We start from the raw sequence: 17,164 nt of genomic DNA, 5'->3' as shown, positions 1-17,164 counted from the left end.
TTGATTCAAAGCATCTTATTATACTGGCATAGATTAGAACTATGTGAAGAATCTTCCCTGCTTCACCATGCATATAACGAAACTATTAATCTTAGTCTATCCAATGTTAACTCTTGGTACAAAAGCTTAGTCTATTTTAGTAAGAAAATTAACATTTCACTCTCTATATGTAAAAAGTACAAAACCACATGTTTTAAACAACAAGTTAATAAAATTTAAGAAAACACTTTTTAAATTACTGGGCATTAAAACGTAAAGAGGGCCTTAACTCTGGAAAACGTGATACTTATTTTTTGTATAAAATTTTTTTTACAATGGAATCATATATGTTTACCCAATCTCACAATATAAGAAAAATACTTTGTAGATTCAGAATGAGTGCACATGACTTACGAGTTGAAAGAGGTAGATATGAATTTACAAAAAATAATACTGGTAAAAGAATTCCTTTAGAAAGAAACAAAAGAACATGTTTATTATATAACCAAAATTGTGTAGAAGATGAAAGTCACTTTCTTACTGAATGTCCATTATATAAAGAAGAAAGAAATTCATTTTTCCATAATGTCTCAATACTCAACAAACACTTTATACTTTTAACAAAGAAAGACAAATTTATCTGGTTAATGTCGAATGAAGACAAAAAAATACTTACAAAGATAAGTAAATTTCTGATCAATGCTTTCAAAAAAAGACAGAATACTTTGAGATCTAAATGACCGGTGAATTACTTATAAAAATCATGATACTATCTTTATATTTGTATAAACTAGCTTTATGACTATATATTATATGCACACTGTTCATATGTTTTGACATACTGATGTACATTTGCCCGGCTGTTACAAGTTTATTTATGTGTATGGACTATTTTTATATGTAGAATCTCTCTTTTAGGCATTTCTATCTAATATCTGTAATCTTTTATGGCCTCTGGGCCCAAAATTGGAAATAAACTCTTATTATTATTATTATTTTGAAAGATTTTTCTCTATGACATATGCTTGTTTTAAAAAATTCGACTTCCATTGTGGCCCCATCCTAACCCCCGGGATCATGATTGAAGTAAACTTGAATCTACACTATTTATTATTTTTTATTACACTACCAAAGAATGTTTCCATACAAGTGTTAGCTGTCTTGGCCATTTGGTTTTTGAGAGGAAGATTTTAAAAAATACCAACAAATTTTCAATAATTCTAAATATACCACCTTTAAAGAGAACATGGCACTTTAAAAAAAAAAACATGAAAGCCCTGTTACAACGCAGTTTGAAAAATGACGCACTTTGAATTTTGTTTTCAAAAGCGTTTATTTTAAGACCAAGTCAACGCACTTTGAAAAAAGAATATTTTTTTTTTCAAAGTGCGTCGATATCGTCGATATTAACGCAGTGAAAATAGTTAATAGTTTTATGTACAATAAATTATTTTTACCTTGTTTAGCTTAATGTGATATATTTAAAAAAGAACTCATTGCATTCTCAGCCAACTTGATAAACAGTTTCTAGATTAGAATTTTTTTACTTTTCTCATAAGACAATAATTTACACAGAAAAAAAATTGAATTATCCAATATGACATAAACTTCACCACTTAGCAACTACATTTTCCTTTTTTTTAGTATGCAGCAAAATTACCTTTTGATTAGTATATTGGGCTATGTCCGAACGAATATGATTTATATATATATATGAATGATGGAGATCAATGTATAATATATTTTAACTGGCTAATTGCAAATTTGATGTGAAAAAAGATACCTTAGTTATATGTTTATCAAAAACAGTATGATCTTTTAGAAGATCAGTGCGAGAAAATTAACCCAAATCCTAATGCTTGTTTTATGTTTATAAGTATCTAATGTTCGTTAATGTTAATATTTTTTTATTGAAGTGATTTATTTGATTAGATTACGAAAAGGGGGTTACTGTTGGAATACGTAGATCCTTTAACATTACATACCAATGGAGAAATTATTGTTCGGCCAGCTTGTTCGTTTACCCAAAGTTGCTGAATATCATATGTTTTAAAAGGAAAACGAGGGGTAGGGGACCTTCTTGTAATCAATTAAATGATGCACTGGTATTTGACCTGTATCGTTGGTTAACCCCCACCTCCACCCCCATCCCCGTTATAAATACGTTAAATTAAGTTCAAGAGTGTTGACAAATCAAACCATCATACTATCAACAACTTAGAAATTCATTCCCCGAATTTCTGATAAAAAAAATATTTTTTCAAAGTGCGTTCAGAGTGTCGATGCTAAAAAATGTTGACGTACCTTCATAACGCACTTTGAAAATTTGTTTCAAAGCGGGTTAACTTGGTCCAAAATTTAACGCACTGTTAAAATTTTTTCAAACTGCGTTGATTTTTTCAAAGTGCGTTGCCACAAAGACCTTTCCCCAAAGATGCTTTCTGTTAAGTTTGTTGAAATTGGACCAGTGATCTTGAGAAGATGAAAACGTGAAAAGGTTAATTACGAGGACAACAACGGCAGAAAACGTTTTGATCAGAAAAGCTCACTTGAGCCTTCGATTAAGTTTTATGGTTAGCTAAAAAATGATATGAAAAATAAAACATAAATAATTTATGGCGGATATAAATTTGACATCTTTGAATATTATATTTTAACTCATTCATTTTCTGCACTGACGTGTTGATAAAGCAAGGCACCGAATGTAAATAAGAAATCGCTATTTTATGCGACATAAACTGCGGACGTATCAAACGATAGCCATTTAACAGGTAAATATATGAGGTGAAGGTTTCTGTACGATTTTACAAATGATGACACCTGTTGTCTTGTGCAGTTGGGATGTACACACGATTATTGTGACGAATTGTACTTGTATGATTAACAATGGTCAATTAAACACAATTTGTTTCATTGTTTTGACTCCCTCACTAATTTTGCAATTTGTCTGCGTAGATGAACGTGCAAAGAAGCTTTTTAAAAGAACTTATATATTGATTAAAAATAACAAAGAAAATATTCTTGTATGTTTATATTGGGAAAATTTGGAGGGGGCTATTTTTAGTAATTTACATTATGAGTTTAATCACTCTAACGATTTTTCCAGTCATGATGTACGAGGGTTGTCTTAAATTTGCATACACTTAAGGCAATACTTTAATTTTATTTCTTGTAATTTCTTCAGCCAACTGTATTTTAATCATTGACCACAATCTAACATTCACATTTGCGTGCTCAAAATATTCTTTGAGAAACAAAATGAATTACATGTACATCAGACGGTGCAATATAATTATCGAAAACCAAAAATAGCCAGCCCATGTGTTGCTGTACGTCGTTGGTCAACCCTGCACATCGCTCACCATAGCATTCATGTTCTTTTTCAGAAAATGTCTTGGAAATAATAGTTTCATTAAACATGTGCCCTGGATGCAAATTCACTATGCATTTCTATTTTTGCTTTTAAACCTCTCCCTAAGCACAAAAATCAACTGATTCTAAACATGCTCTGTATTACTTTTGCCTAATGTCTGCCTCCCCACTGGTAGTCTCCCTTGACTATGGCGGCGTAGTTGACCACCACTGGGGTCCGCCGTCCCCAAGGTCTAAAGGAGCAAAACACGGTAGGGAAGTTTTGGAACACCATTTCTTAGTTGTCTGCCTATCTCAAGACGCAATTCATTCTTTCAACACAACAAGCGGCTCAGGGTGTCTACTGAGTGGATATATAGAATATCACACTGTTGTTCTGATCTCGGCCGAGCGGTTGGTATCGGCTCAAACCCGAAGGGCTGATACCAGGAACGAGATCAAAACAACAGTGTAATGTTGTTTGTATCATTTATCTAAAATCTAAGACTTTTATTCAAATTCCAAAAAAGAAATATAATTTATCATGAAGAAGCTATCGATTTGTTTTACGGATTTACAAAACTCGTTCGTCTTTATTCTTTTTTTATTTGTGTTAAGAACTATAAGAGTTGTCGGACTTTGTTGACAAACCATTGTCGTTTGAAATACAATAGAAGAGAGTCTATCTTATACAATTCAAGATTATCGCAACGTCGTAATAAGTAAAATTCCTTCACTTGGATTTCGTAAGTTTCCTGTCAGGTTCCATTCATAAAAATCCATATTGTTATGGCAAGTTGTTTGAGAACGTTCATAAGCACGTCCATAATTTTAATCACTTAATTTTCACAATCAAATCTCTGGTTTTCTAAGATAGGTCTCGTTCCATCCTTCTCTATATCCTCCATAATTTAGATGTTGATTGATATTGAATAAAGCGTGCTATTGTTCTGAATACACATCCGTTGTGTAGGTTACCTCCCCTTGCTTAGATACATATCACTCTTTGGCGCTATTTTTGATGTATTATTTTTGCGTGCTATTGTTCTGAATACACATCCGTTGTGTAGGTTACCTCCCCTTGCTTAGATACATATCACTCTTTGGCGCTATTTTTGATGTATTATTTTTCAATTTTCAGCAATAAATAGAAATCATCAGACTTGTAGGACGATGCTTTTTATTCTTTATTTGTTATTCTATCGTTAATTTACAAACTAGTCTTAATTTAAAGCAAAGATATTTGGGAATAAGCGATTTTAAATTTGAGGGCAATACACCCCATTGACGACGGGCATAGACAGAGACATATCAGCCCCGAGGGCGATACAGCCCTAGCTTCCGGTTGCTGTCTCACCTAGTCCAAAACACGTGTATACGGGCTGATACACTACTAGGTATATGATATAGAATGATAATTCAATGGAAAATAACACTTACAGCAAAATATTACATTTATATGTGAAAAAGTTATAATTGTGAATGATGACCCAAATAATTACAAACCGTTAATTTTTTTAATATCTCGAATCGGTTATTTTAAACAGAATCCGAGTACTTAGAATGTAATGAACATACTATAGTTTTAACTGGATGGTCAACAAAATAACCGTCAAATCAACAATATGATTTGTTTAGTTATAAACTGATAAGTTTAATCTTTAGAAAAATCAATATATATTAGCCTTTGATTAAGATATTTTCCCATATCTCAATACAAATCTCTTCCTCTGAACGAGATCAATATACACGTAGTCTAAAATGGCACCAGGCTGAACTAGAAGCCACTAACAGCAGCCTCAAAGCCCGTAGAAGGGGATAATAAAAGCTGCATAAATATGTATGAGCAGGAGAACGTTTCTCAACAATTATCCCCCGTCACCAAGCATTTACGTCTACGACGATTGGTACTGTGGCCCAGTCCAATTGGTCAAGGTGAGTAACCATCAGGCATGGGCACGATTACAGTACTTGAAAATGTAATCGATTTATAATTGATTATACTAATTTTTGTCCTGTAATCGATTGTAATTAATTACTTTAAAAAACGTAATCGATTAATAATCGATTACTTCTATTATATTAAAAAGGCACAAAAAACAAGAAGAGAATCTGATTGGGTTATTTTTCGGAGAATAAGGATAAGGTTAATAACATGAAAAAATATGCAATTGCAAACTACTATGACAATATATACTCTCATCTTAAGAATGCTAGCTTAAACAATAAAAAAATTATACTGGAAATTATTGAAAGATTGTTTCCACACTTAAGTAACACACGACATCCCACCTATAAGGTATACCATGGACAATGATAAGGAGAGTTATGCATTTTCAGACATTGATAAGATTGAATTACTTGACAATTACTTTACATCTATTACTTTCTTAGATGACAGCAACCATGACCTTCCAACTATAGGGGGTGTAGATTCAATTACTCTTTTTCAGAAATCAAAATACAAGAGCAAGAGATTACAGATATCATATTTATCATTCCAGTTAATAAGGCAGTTGGTCCTGATTACATCAGTCACAAAATGTTAAAATCATGTCAAGATACCATCTCAAAACCACTATGCATATTATTTAACAAATCATTATCAGTCAAATTTTTCCCAGAATGTTGGAAATTAGCACATGTTCTTCCATTATTTAAGAAGGATGACCCTTCTATCACTCCAAACTATAGGCCAGTTTCTCTTTTGTCTTGTATAGGCCAGTTCCTCTTTTGTCTTGTATAAGCACAATTTTTGAATGAATTATTTTCAAACATGTATACAATCATTTACATTCGCAGAATCTCTTTTACAAATATCAAGCAGGTTTTTTACCAGGTCATTCTACAATGTATCAACTAATAGAAATATACCACTCGATTGTTAAAAGTATTGATGAAGGCAAATTTTGTTGTATGGTGTTTTGCGATCTTTCAAAAGCGTTTGATCGAGTATGGCACAAAGGTCTAATTCACAAATTAAATATGTATGGAATTAGTGGAAACATACTGGATTGGTTTGGGAGTTATATAAGCAACAGAACACAGGGTGGTCACACCTCATTATCCGTACAATGGATTCTTAAACTGCCCAGGACAAACACCCTTAGTGACACTTATAAATTCCTTTGTCTCGTTCTCTTGCAAAATAGACACAAAATAAATGTATACCCGTCCTCTCTCTGTTTTTCTCTCAATAATTGTCAATCATTAGGCAGTTCTACTGAGTAATTTCTCTCTCTCTCTCTCTCTCTCTCTCTCTCTCTCTCTCTCTCTCTCTCTCTCTCTCTCTCTCTCTCTCAATAATGCTCAATCAATAGGCAGCTTTAGTGATTTTTCTAGACACATTAGTTTAATGATGAAAAATAATTTGCAAGGCGGACTGAACGCATACCGAACAACTGATTATCTGATTGTATAATCAAGTTAACCAACATATATTTGGTTTATGTAAAAAGTGGAAAATCAAACTAACTACATGAATGTAATCAATTTTATTCTAATTATAATATCATAATAAGAATTCTTGTATCTTTTCTATTGATATGTGTATCTCAAAATATTTATTTGAAGATAAATCGAAAGTAATCGAAAAAGTAATTATAATTACACTGAAAATTTTAAGCTGTAATCGACTAAATTACGATTACAGGAATCGAAAATCTCTTCGATTACATATTACTGTGAATTACTTGAAAAAGAGTAATCATAACGATCGATTAAGATTACTCGATGACGATTTCCCATGCCTGATAACCAACTTTGTGTATTGTTATAATCTATTATTTTTCTATAATATAAACTTAATTGTTAATATTTAGCTTTAACATTCAGTTTTACACATCTTAACATGATTAAAGGTAGTGTACATTAAATATAAGCTTTGACACTTTCAAAGTCAGGATCAACTGTCTATATCACGGAGACTTTCAACTTGCGCGTACATGTATAACGTTATTAAATCTCACCACTGCGATGCTTGAGCGTACATGTATTACGTTATTAAATTTCACCCCTGAGATACTGGTTACAGTGACACTTAAATGATATGCAAGCAGTTATATTTAATTTATTTATTTTGTATGCAAATTCATGTTTTAACATGCTATTTTATCTTCACAGATGTACCCCATTCGTGGAGTTGGACGCGGTGCAATGTATCCCCACTGGTTATCTTCCTTGAATATGACGGCGTAGTTGACCACCACCGAGGACGGTACACCCGGTCTATGAGAGCGCAACACAGGTGGAAAGTTCTGGAATATCATACGTGAGTTGTCTGCCCATTTCCAGACGCCATTTTCGGATCGCCCTCCAATGAACCAACCATCACCTGTACTGCCTAAAAAAGATAAATAGTAAATTCATTAACTCTATTTGATTCACACATCTAAAATCTCTCTAGTTTCAGAATGTAATATACTGTAATATAACAAGACACGTTTAACTGAACTAAATTTCACATATATATATATATATATATATATATATATATATATATATATATATATATATATATATATATATATATATATATATATATATATCGAAACTTTGTTTTTTAGATGTAAAATATAGATTATCGTCTCTAACTATAGTTTTCGGTCGTTAAATCTAATTTTTAGACGGTGAAACTATGATTATCTCTCTTTTTAAATTGGGAATGTTATAAATTATGATTGTTTTGCACTCACACTCATTTAGATAATTAAATTATATTTACACTTGTAAATGTTTTCCGTTATATACCTTAACAGGGTTTGCGCAATCCTCAAATCAACCAACTAATACGCTAAAACACACCTAATATCGCATTGAAAACATTATTTAGGCATAAAGAAAAAAGAAACATTAATCGGTATTTTGTCATACGAAATTATTCATTTTTTTTTTTTTTTACAATATTTATTAACATTATCATTTGCGGGGATAAATGAGCATGGCTTAAGATTAACGTAAGATAATATTTACGGATCGACGTCGTAAAAAAGCGTTCTTGACGATCACAATCTCTATTTGTCAAAGTAGTTAAAATCAGTTATAGTTCATTTATGACTCTTATTCACACAGTTGGATATTTACTTGTAAATTAAGTTTTAGAACACAAATCAATAATTTAAAATTTTTATAGCAGATTGGGTATTTTTAATTCAAACCCTCTCACACAAATTAATTGAAATTGGAATATGCATTTATATACTTTTCCCAAAAACTTCTCTAACAAAGATTTTTTAGGATGGGGTGGGTTGTTGCAATACCCATTCTTCAGATGCCTGTGATAAATTCTATCATACTTACTGCATTCTGTGTCAAGGAGACTTTTAAGAGCCCTGTCCTCTCGGAAATTCTCAATTTTGACAAGGTCCATTCCTAGTCGGCGGCATTGTGCTCGTGCCTGCTCCCAGGAACTGACCCTGGGGCTGTAATCCACGATGCGGTACTTACTCTTGGCGCTAGCCGTGTCTGTTAAACGTACAATCACAATTATTTTAATTAAATAATAAACAGGGGTATGAAACAAGATACCTAATTTGGCATCGATTTTCAAAAAAGAAATATGGGGGAGGGGGGGGGGGGGGAGACAAAGATTTGAGGATCCAACTGGCTTCTTCGGTTATGTTTCTATATTTAAAAAATATGATAACCTCACCTCCTCCGTATGTATGAATGCATATGAAATCTATGATCTTACAATAACATCAAAATGTACACTTTGAAATTGTAGGATTTATAAATCGTATATGGGTATTCATATTGTTTATCATTAAAAGAATTATTCATAAATTAATTGTTCATTCTAGTAGTGCACACAAAATATTTGAATTTCAGATTTCACAAAACCGTCTCTCCTTCAACATCACATCATTTCAGAATTACATCACGATCATACTATTATTCATTTTGAAATAATTTTTTAAATTAAAAAAGGCAAGCTAAACTTTGTTAATAAAGGTTGAAATAATAGTTTTTCCAGAAAAAGTTACTGTCAAACAGTGAGTCAAAATTTTTTTTTAAAAAGGGACCAATGTGAAACATTTTACTGTATCCTGGGAAATATCCACCAGTTTAATTTTAGATTTTTGCCCATTTCGCCCCCCCCCCCCCTCCCCCCCCCCCCTCCGTCAGTGGGCGAATTTAAGACTGGGTCAATTGAATGTCTTAAATTTTATCTCCTCTCACACAACTGCATCTGGGCATATTCAAGACGGGACGAATCCATTTGCAAACATTGAAGGGCGAAAATAACACGGGGCGAAAATAACCATGTGTACAGTATTACTAATCATAATTTTTCAAAATTTACTTTTTTTAAGACAAAAAATCCCGTAAAAGTAATGAACAAATATCGGAAAGTTGGGGTTCACGTACACTTTGTAGTTTTACATATTTAAAATTTAAGACGAGTAGTATCATTTCAGTATCTTGCTTATTACATTGAGTGAACATTACTTAATATAACGTTATTTAATTTAATGCATATTTTCCATTCTTTTTTTTCATACTTACCAATCAAAATGAAAGTAACGAATCCAAGTATAACGTTCAGACCAGTCATCTTTGATCTTCAAAAAATGAGTGAATAATTAGAGCTTTAATATCACACTGCAATAACGAAAAACTTGAAAATTCCAATTTGTAAAGAATTTTTTTGAAATTCTAATGTAAAATTTAGACGAATAAGAAAGTCTGATTAGAAAGTTGAAGAATGATTTAAGAAAGTTAATTCGTTTAATTTTCGCCCCTTTAGCCCTCATTGTTCGTGGCTAATTTAAGACTTGGCGAATTCCAATGTCTCAAATTTTATTTTCTCCAACACAACTTTACCTGAGAAATTTCAAGACTGAGCAAAGCCATTTGCAAACGTTGAATGGCAAAATAACACAAGACGAAGCCTGTATACAGTATTGTATAATTACTATTCGTAATTTTTCAAAATTTTAAAAACGTCATGCATTGCATTATCAAAAAGTTGACTTACCTTGTTCATACAAAGGCTGTTATTCGGATGAACAAACGTGTGTGCCACATCGGTTTATATAGCAATTTGAAGGACAATCCCAAATTAAAAACGTGAATTAAAGTCAGACACTATGGCCATATAACAGAGGAGCTGTAATTGCTCATCAGTCATTTTACTATTTATAATATTTTTTCTAGCTGTAAGCAAGGTTTCTGGTTGCACATATTGAAAAAATAACAAAAAAGTCCATGACCTGTTTTTTCTCACTAGCAAAATACTTGACACTTTTGTTTCATGATGCACTCTATAAACATTGAAAACACCAATAATTATAAAGCTTTACTGTTAGTGTACGTGCTTATTTAGATACATGTAAATAAGTTTGGAGCTAATTATTTTAAATACTGGAAATGATGACCCAAAATAGTTACAAAACTACCTCAAATAGGTTAAATTCACCGAATACATTGTACTCAGGATATAATAAACTATATTTTTAGCGTTTAAATTATTTCCTATGGTCAGCATCAAAATTATTATTAAAGGAACATAGATACGATTTAAGATCAATATTTTATTTTCTATTTTCAATGCGGAAAATGGTTACTTAATTAAAAGTTAAAGGTAAATGTTGCAAGCAAGGAACAGAGGTAAGATATCATTGTTACAATGGCTCATTTTTGTTCACAAATAATTTTTATATAAGGTCTCTCATGATTCGCGATGGTGTATGAATTGTTTTTATCCAAATGGAAATGTTCTAGATATTGAAATAGAAAAATCAAATCTAAAACTTTTACGCCAAAATCATGTTTAGGTCCCTTTAATATCCATCTGCATCCATGGCTCTCAAAGCTGACATTGATCGTGCAATGAAGGCAAAGATGATTAGCATTGACCAATCACTAATTTGATGTAAGTGTATTAAGATCTCTTGACCCCTGGTGATGAATGTTTGTGCTCATGTTGTTCTAAAGTAAAATGTGGAATGGTAACAAATAGGCCTAAACACGGATGAAGACAAGCAAGACATGAGGTGATCCAAAAAGTATATACCAGTAATTACTGTGTACAAGGAAACATTCACCTACGTTTTCTCGACCCATTTCGCCTTCGTCTGCGATCAGATATAAGACTAGACGATTACAGATGTCTCAAATTATCTCTCTTTAACCACAACTGTGTCTGGGAGATGGGGCGAAACTGTTTACAAGGAAAGAGGAGCGAAAATTACATATTGCGCAAAAATAACCTTGAACATGTATACGATACTAGTATTATAAATTTTGCGTAAATCACAATTATTTTTACAAAAATTGAAAAAGTAATATTTGAAGTACATTGTATATGTATACAATAAATATAGATAAATGAATATCGAACGAAGCAAACCGTAAATCGTAGTTTTAAAAATCAAGCATGATTATAGCTTTGTGGTTCCGAACTTGCTGTGAAAGCCGTTGCTTGACATGTTGGAGAAACTGTCAATCATTTATATACTCAAAAAAGTCGAATGCACACATTGTTTTAAATGCATATTATGTGCTATTGCATTTTCATTACACCATATAACTGACCAGACCATGCAATTGAGTTTTCAAAATGCATAATTATATGAACAGATTTATTCATTCATTCAAGACAACAAGCGGCCCAGCGTCTCTATTGAGTTGATAAAACGATGTAACTTGATGATACAATTTATATTAATTAAAAGTCTTCTTACTCCAAACATGACAAATGAAATGTTTTAAATCCCATCAAAAATGCATTACAGTTATGTATACAAATTGTGTATCATATTAAATTTACATCTACGTATACAGTGAATGCCAATTACATGTACTTTGCATTTGCCAGACTGGACATGCAACAAGCTGAAATTTTCATGCTAGCTACTGTACTTTCATTAATATTTGTGGGCATTAATTTTCAGGGGAAAAGTGAAAATCACAGTTTCAAGGATAATTATATTCAACAAATTCACCAAATCAATAGACAAATACAACCCAACTGTACAAACCTAAAAACCAATAGATTCCCTTCATAGAGCACACTTTTTAACTTATAGAATAATATATTTTAAGGGTATTAATTAACTTATGCCCGGTAAACCTAGTTGTTCTACCTAAAAATATTATCATAAATACAAATCAATATCATCAATACTGTATTTAGATTTATTAATGTAATAATTTATAACCTAATACTATTGCATTTCTTATTTTACGACATCAGTTAGTTTTCACTGAGGCAACAATTTCATCTATAAAAAAAGACCTGACAAAATAATAACATTGATACAAACATTTTATTTTGCATCAATTACAATTTTGACAATTACAATTTTAACAATTACAATTCTAACAGTTCATGTTTTCACAGACGTAGCCCATTCTGGGAGTAGGTCGAGGGGCCACATATCCCCACTGGATATCTCTCTGGGTATCTGCCTTGAATATGACAGCATAATTGATAACCGTGGACGTTGGTCGAGCACCAGTAATAGAAGAGCGCAGTACGGGAGGGAAGTCATCGAACAGCATTCGTGAGTTGTCTGCCCATTTCCAGACGCCATTTTCGGACCTCCCGCCAATGAACCACCCATCACCTCCGTTGTCTGAATTAAACAGAGAAAATAATTAAACAGGATTACTAAATATGAACATATCAATGACCTAAACCTTGGTTTTACTTTTACAGAATGCTCGGAAAGTGCAACCTATATCAAATTTTTTTTTTTATTATGTAAACGAACGTATTGCTAATTGAAGTAACATTTGATTGGAAAACGATACTTTTTAAGCTCATTCTTTAAAAAATCCGCCGTATTTACTAATTAATTTTGGAAAAGATACAAAGATAAAACCTTGCAATTAACGGGTCTGGTATTAAAATAATTGATAAAATGAATTTAAAAAAAAACCAAGTGAATGCTCAACATGAACGATTGAAATTTGAAAGTATTTACCTTATATTGACAAATATTTTAACAACAACTCAGCTTTTTGTAATATCTTTAATCATAAGGCGTCGAGACAGAGTACAAGTCTTATACTGCAGAATGGACCTTAGTCATGTACTTACTGCATTCCGTGGCGAGAAGGTATTTCAAGGCCTCGCTCTCCTGCCTGTTTTCAATCTTAGCCAGGTCCCAGCCTCTTGTCCGGCGGCACGCGTCACGTGCATCCTTCCAGGAAGTGACCCTTTTGTTGTACTCCACGATACGGTACTTACTCCTGGCACTGGCCGTGTCTGTGAAACGTATATAGAAATAAATAAGAGGAGAGAGAGAGAGAGAGAGAGAGAGAGAGAGAGAGAGAGAGAGAGAGAGAATTCAACAATTATCACATTACAGAGTAAGTTTTTCGAATTCAGTGGTGTCCAAGAGATTGAATGTATCGTGAATATTAACTACTATGAAGACGTGCACAAAATTTGTATACAACAAACCATTGAATTTTTTTTTAGTTTTCACACTCGCCTTTTTAACCCGCAAACGCTATTTCAGTGTACTGTTACATTTCTTAGTACAAAGAAAAATGTTTGAATGACCATTTTGAGGATTTTTAAAAACCTTATAGAAAAGCAAAGCTTTGTAGAAAAAAGATAGTTTTATTAAATGTTCAAATGAAGTTAGATTTTACGTCTAAAACATTTTTCATTTTCTTGTTTTAGCAAAAATGATCAATCTTGAATATTGCTATATATGATGCTTACCAGTCAAAATGAAAACAACAAGCCCAAGAACAGCATATAGTCCAGTCATATTGAATCTAAAATTTAAGTTATTATATTAAAACAATGTAAATTTCTTTATTTCAATATTGACCCTAATAATATACTTATAATCAAATAGAATTACCTTTTAGCAAACTACACCCCCCAAGAGACACTTTATGAAACAAACTTAAAAAGTTCAGCAATATCGATTAAAAAACTTTTTCATTTTAAAAACTGTATTTTATCATTGATACAATGTATAATAGTAACTTTCACTTATATAACTTTTCTTTTTTTTAAATGGATGTTATCTAATATATTACATCGTTTTCTTTCTATCTTATCTATTTAAGAGGGATATACATATCGGTGGCTATATTAATCTTCTTAACAAAAATGCCTTGTATATAGTCTATTTTTTAGGAAAGTATTCTAATTTTTAAAACAAATGTTCTTTTTGGATAATTTCTTTACTAATAACAATTTATGGCAAATGGTATCATATTCAAAAAGTAAGGCAGATGACCTGATTAGTGCATTGTAATATATGCTGAACAGTCAGCCCCATTAAAGTAAAATGAATTTTCACTGCAAAATTACTATTTTCCCCCAGAGAGATAAAGATGTTATGTTGAATAATATTTACTCTTTGGATACCTTTTTCACTAATAATAGTTTACGGCAATTAATATCATATCTAAAATTACAAGACAGACCTAACTAGTACTTCGCTGCCCATTAAGCCTCTCTTTAAAGTAAATTTTCTCTGCACACTTACAATTTTCTTCTATAGAGAAAAATATTGTATGGAATAATGTTCTTTAGTCATGTTTTTATAAGAAAACATATTGTAAAAATTTCACTACTGATGTCCTCAACAAAACATATTTTACAGTACATGGCCTGTGTTATAAATTAAATAAATGAAGTCAAATGATATATGTTTTGTAAACATTAAAGATCTCATGTAAATTGTACATTCAAAATTTTCAAAATAGCACATTTTTGCCAAAAGACATATTTCCTATATTTTATTTAAAATATTTACTTATTGCATGACTAGGAATTTAAAAGGTTCTAAAAGTAAAACATTGAAATTTGTTCAATCTAATAGAATTATATTTGAATTTAAACGTAGACAACGCATGGCTTAAACATACAAAACAACATTTTAATTAGCAGTGGTCATAATGAATTTTAAATACATCTTTATATTTTTTTTTCAAGAGCTAACTTACCTTGCTAAATGCCCTTGATACGAATGATCAAATGTGTTTGTCCCTGCAACTTATATATAGTGTTTGCAACACCGATCCCGTATAGAACGTGATTAAAATTCAGTAATATATTGTCAAGTGAAAATCCGCAGCTCATATGTCATATCATTATTTATTATTTTTGACTGGAAGCAAAATAACTGCTTAATTTTTTGAAAACAAAACATCGAATTTTCCATTTTTTGTTTTCCCGACCCGTTACAGTTTTGTTTACTTGTGCACCTTAAATTAATTACACATGACAGTGCGTGGATTTGAATAAATTACCTTAATTCAAATCACGAAATTATCAAAATGAAATGATACTAAATTTTAAACAGAATTGCAGATGTATCGATATGTCTTTTCTTATTTCAGGTGTAATTCTTGCACAAAAATGCAAAGAGGATGTCATAAACCAAGCACGTGCTTAAAACTCATAGAAAAAAAACAACAAAAAACAAAAACACTATACCAGTAAACAAGTACTTTTGTTTACAAGTCTAAACCTATATTAGTTTATAAGCACATATCATTAATATACTGGCCAATTATTTTATGACCGTTTTAATGTTGAGACGTTCTATATACTACTGAATGAGTTGTCTACAATTAAAAACTAGGTACTTAAACATACAGTAACTTATAATACTAACACATACATGTAGTTTCATATATACATGTATATGCTGCATATATACTATACATATCCAGTATACTAAAGTGTAGTTAAGTATAAGCACTAGTATTATTCGTAAAGGTTTTAAATGAATAGTGTTTATTATTTAAACAGAATGAATTACTTCTCAGCTCAAACGTTAACCTTTTGTGTATTTATTGTAATAACATGTGAACTTGTTTGTCGGATTGGGGGGACAACACCTATCATACAGTTAAAAATTAAGAAACGTATTACAAGGTTTTTTTTAGTTCGGGTAAAACCTACATGTTTCTGGGAAATGCAGATTAACAATTTCGGTTTATTACAACTCTTTGACCTAATTTTAAGAAACCACAAACAACAAACTTTACGGGCTCCTTATTTATTTTCAACCAAAATAAAACCATAACGTACAGTATAACAATTCAAAATAAAGAGATATGTCGTGTTTTAAACAAAATCGTTTAAAAATGATAAAGAAAATATTTCTCATGATATTCAAAAATATTTTCTAAATCAATTGGTATTAAAAACAATTTAAACATATAAGGGAAGTACTAATTCAAAATTGTTTTGTGTATTTTTTAATAACTTTGTTTAAGAAATTAATTGTGTAATAGGTTCCCCCAATGATGCTTTCCGTTAAGTTTGGTTGAAATTGACCCAGTGGATCTTGAGTAGATGATGAAAACGTGAAACGTTTACGACGACAACAGCAACGACAGATAACGAAAATTTTCGATCAGAAAAGCTCACTTATTGAGCTAAAAATTGAAATGAAAATTAAAATCATAAAACATCCATGACCGAAATGAATTTGGCATCCTTGAATTTTAAATTTCGAGTTATTCATTCTCTGCATTGAAATTTTGATAAAGCTAGGCACCGTATGCAAATAAGAAATCATAATTTTATGCGACATACATGTAACCTGCAGACGTGTCAAACGATAGCCATTTAACAGGTAAATTAATCAGGTGAAGGTTTCTGTACGATTTTACAAATGATGACACATGTTGTCTCGTGTGGTTGGCAACCACAATAATTGTGACAAATTGTACTTTTATTACTATTAATGGCCCACAAAACACAAATTTTGTGTTCTTTTAACTTTTTTTTTTACACATTTTACAATTTGGCTGCGTATATGAATGCGCAATAGAGAGTTTTGATATCTGTATTTTTTGTAATATCAATAATAATGCAAAAAAAAAAAGAGAAAATTATCTTATG

At 31.4% G+C, this 17,164-nt stretch overlaps 2 protein-coding genes across 3 annotated transcripts; both read right to left on the bottom strand.

Moving 5' to 3' along the window:
- Positions 1–7,385: 7,385 nt before the first annotated feature.
- On the bottom strand, positions 7,386–10,391 carry LOC105339585 (uncharacterized). The gene is made up of 4 exons (XM_011445180.4): positions 10,310–10,391; positions 9,838–9,893; positions 8,629–8,793; positions 7,386–7,672 (listed from the first exon to the last, which is right to left on the bottom strand). Exons 2-4 carry the CDS (start codon positions 9,884–9,886, stop codon positions 7,428–7,430), a joined length of 459 nt encoding a protein of 152 aa, XP_011443482.2. The 5' UTR covers positions 9,887–9,893; positions 10,310–10,391; the 3' UTR covers positions 7,386–7,427.
- Positions 10,392–12,583: 2,192 nt separating this feature from the next.
- On the bottom strand, positions 12,584–15,349 carry LOC105339584 (uncharacterized). 2 transcript variants are annotated; one of them, XM_011445179.4, is made up of 4 exons: positions 15,253–15,349; positions 14,012–14,067; positions 13,379–13,546; positions 12,584–12,911 (listed from the first exon to the last, which is right to left on the bottom strand). In XM_011445179.4, the coding sequence occupies exons 2-4, from the start codon at positions 14,058–14,060 to the stop codon at positions 12,655–12,657; spliced, it is 474 nt and encodes a 157-aa protein (XP_011443481.3). In that variant the 5' UTR covers positions 14,061–14,067; positions 15,253–15,349; the 3' UTR covers positions 12,584–12,654. The 2 variants fall into 2 exon arrangements, with proteins under 2 accessions (XP_011443481.3, XP_065929097.1); XM_066073025.1 differs by lacking the exon at positions 15,253–15,349 and adding an exon at positions 14,731–14,768.
- Between the last annotated feature and the right edge of the window lie 1,815 nt (positions 15,350–17,164).

Source organism: Magallana gigas, chromosome 10 (genome assembly GCF_963853765.1).
Source record: "Magallana gigas chromosome 10, xbMagGiga1.1, whole genome shotgun sequence".
NCBI lineage: Eukaryota > Metazoa > Mollusca > Bivalvia > Ostreida > Ostreidae > Magallana > Magallana gigas.
Note: the sequence above shows the minus strand (reverse complement) of the source record. Positions and strands in the feature narration are given on the sequence as shown.

Bases quoted from the DNA above. Each gene is read 5' to 3' on its own strand.
- LOC105339584 (XM_066073025.1), bottom strand. From the start codon at position 14,753: ATGGGCAGCGAAGTACTAGTTAG. The intron at 13,547-14,011 runs GTAAGCATCATA...TACGTTTCACAG, and splicing joins TGTTGTTTTCATTTTGACTG to ACACGGCCAGTGCCAGGAGT. The intron at 12,912-13,378 runs GTAAGTACATGA...TGTTTAATTCAG, and splicing joins CCTTCTCGCCACGGAATGCA to ACAACGGAGGTGATGGGTGG.
- LOC105339585 (XM_011445180.4), bottom strand. From the start codon at position 9,886: ATGACTGGTCTGAACGTTATACTTGGATTCGTTACTTTCATTTTGATT. The intron at 8,794-9,837 runs GTAAGTATGAAA...TACGTTTAACAG, and splicing joins CGTTACTTTCATTTTGATTG to ACACGGCTAGCGCCAAGAGT. The intron at 7,673-8,628 runs GTAAGTATGATA...TATCTTTTTTAG, and splicing joins TCTCCTTGACACAGAATGCA to GCAGTACAGGTGATGGTTGG.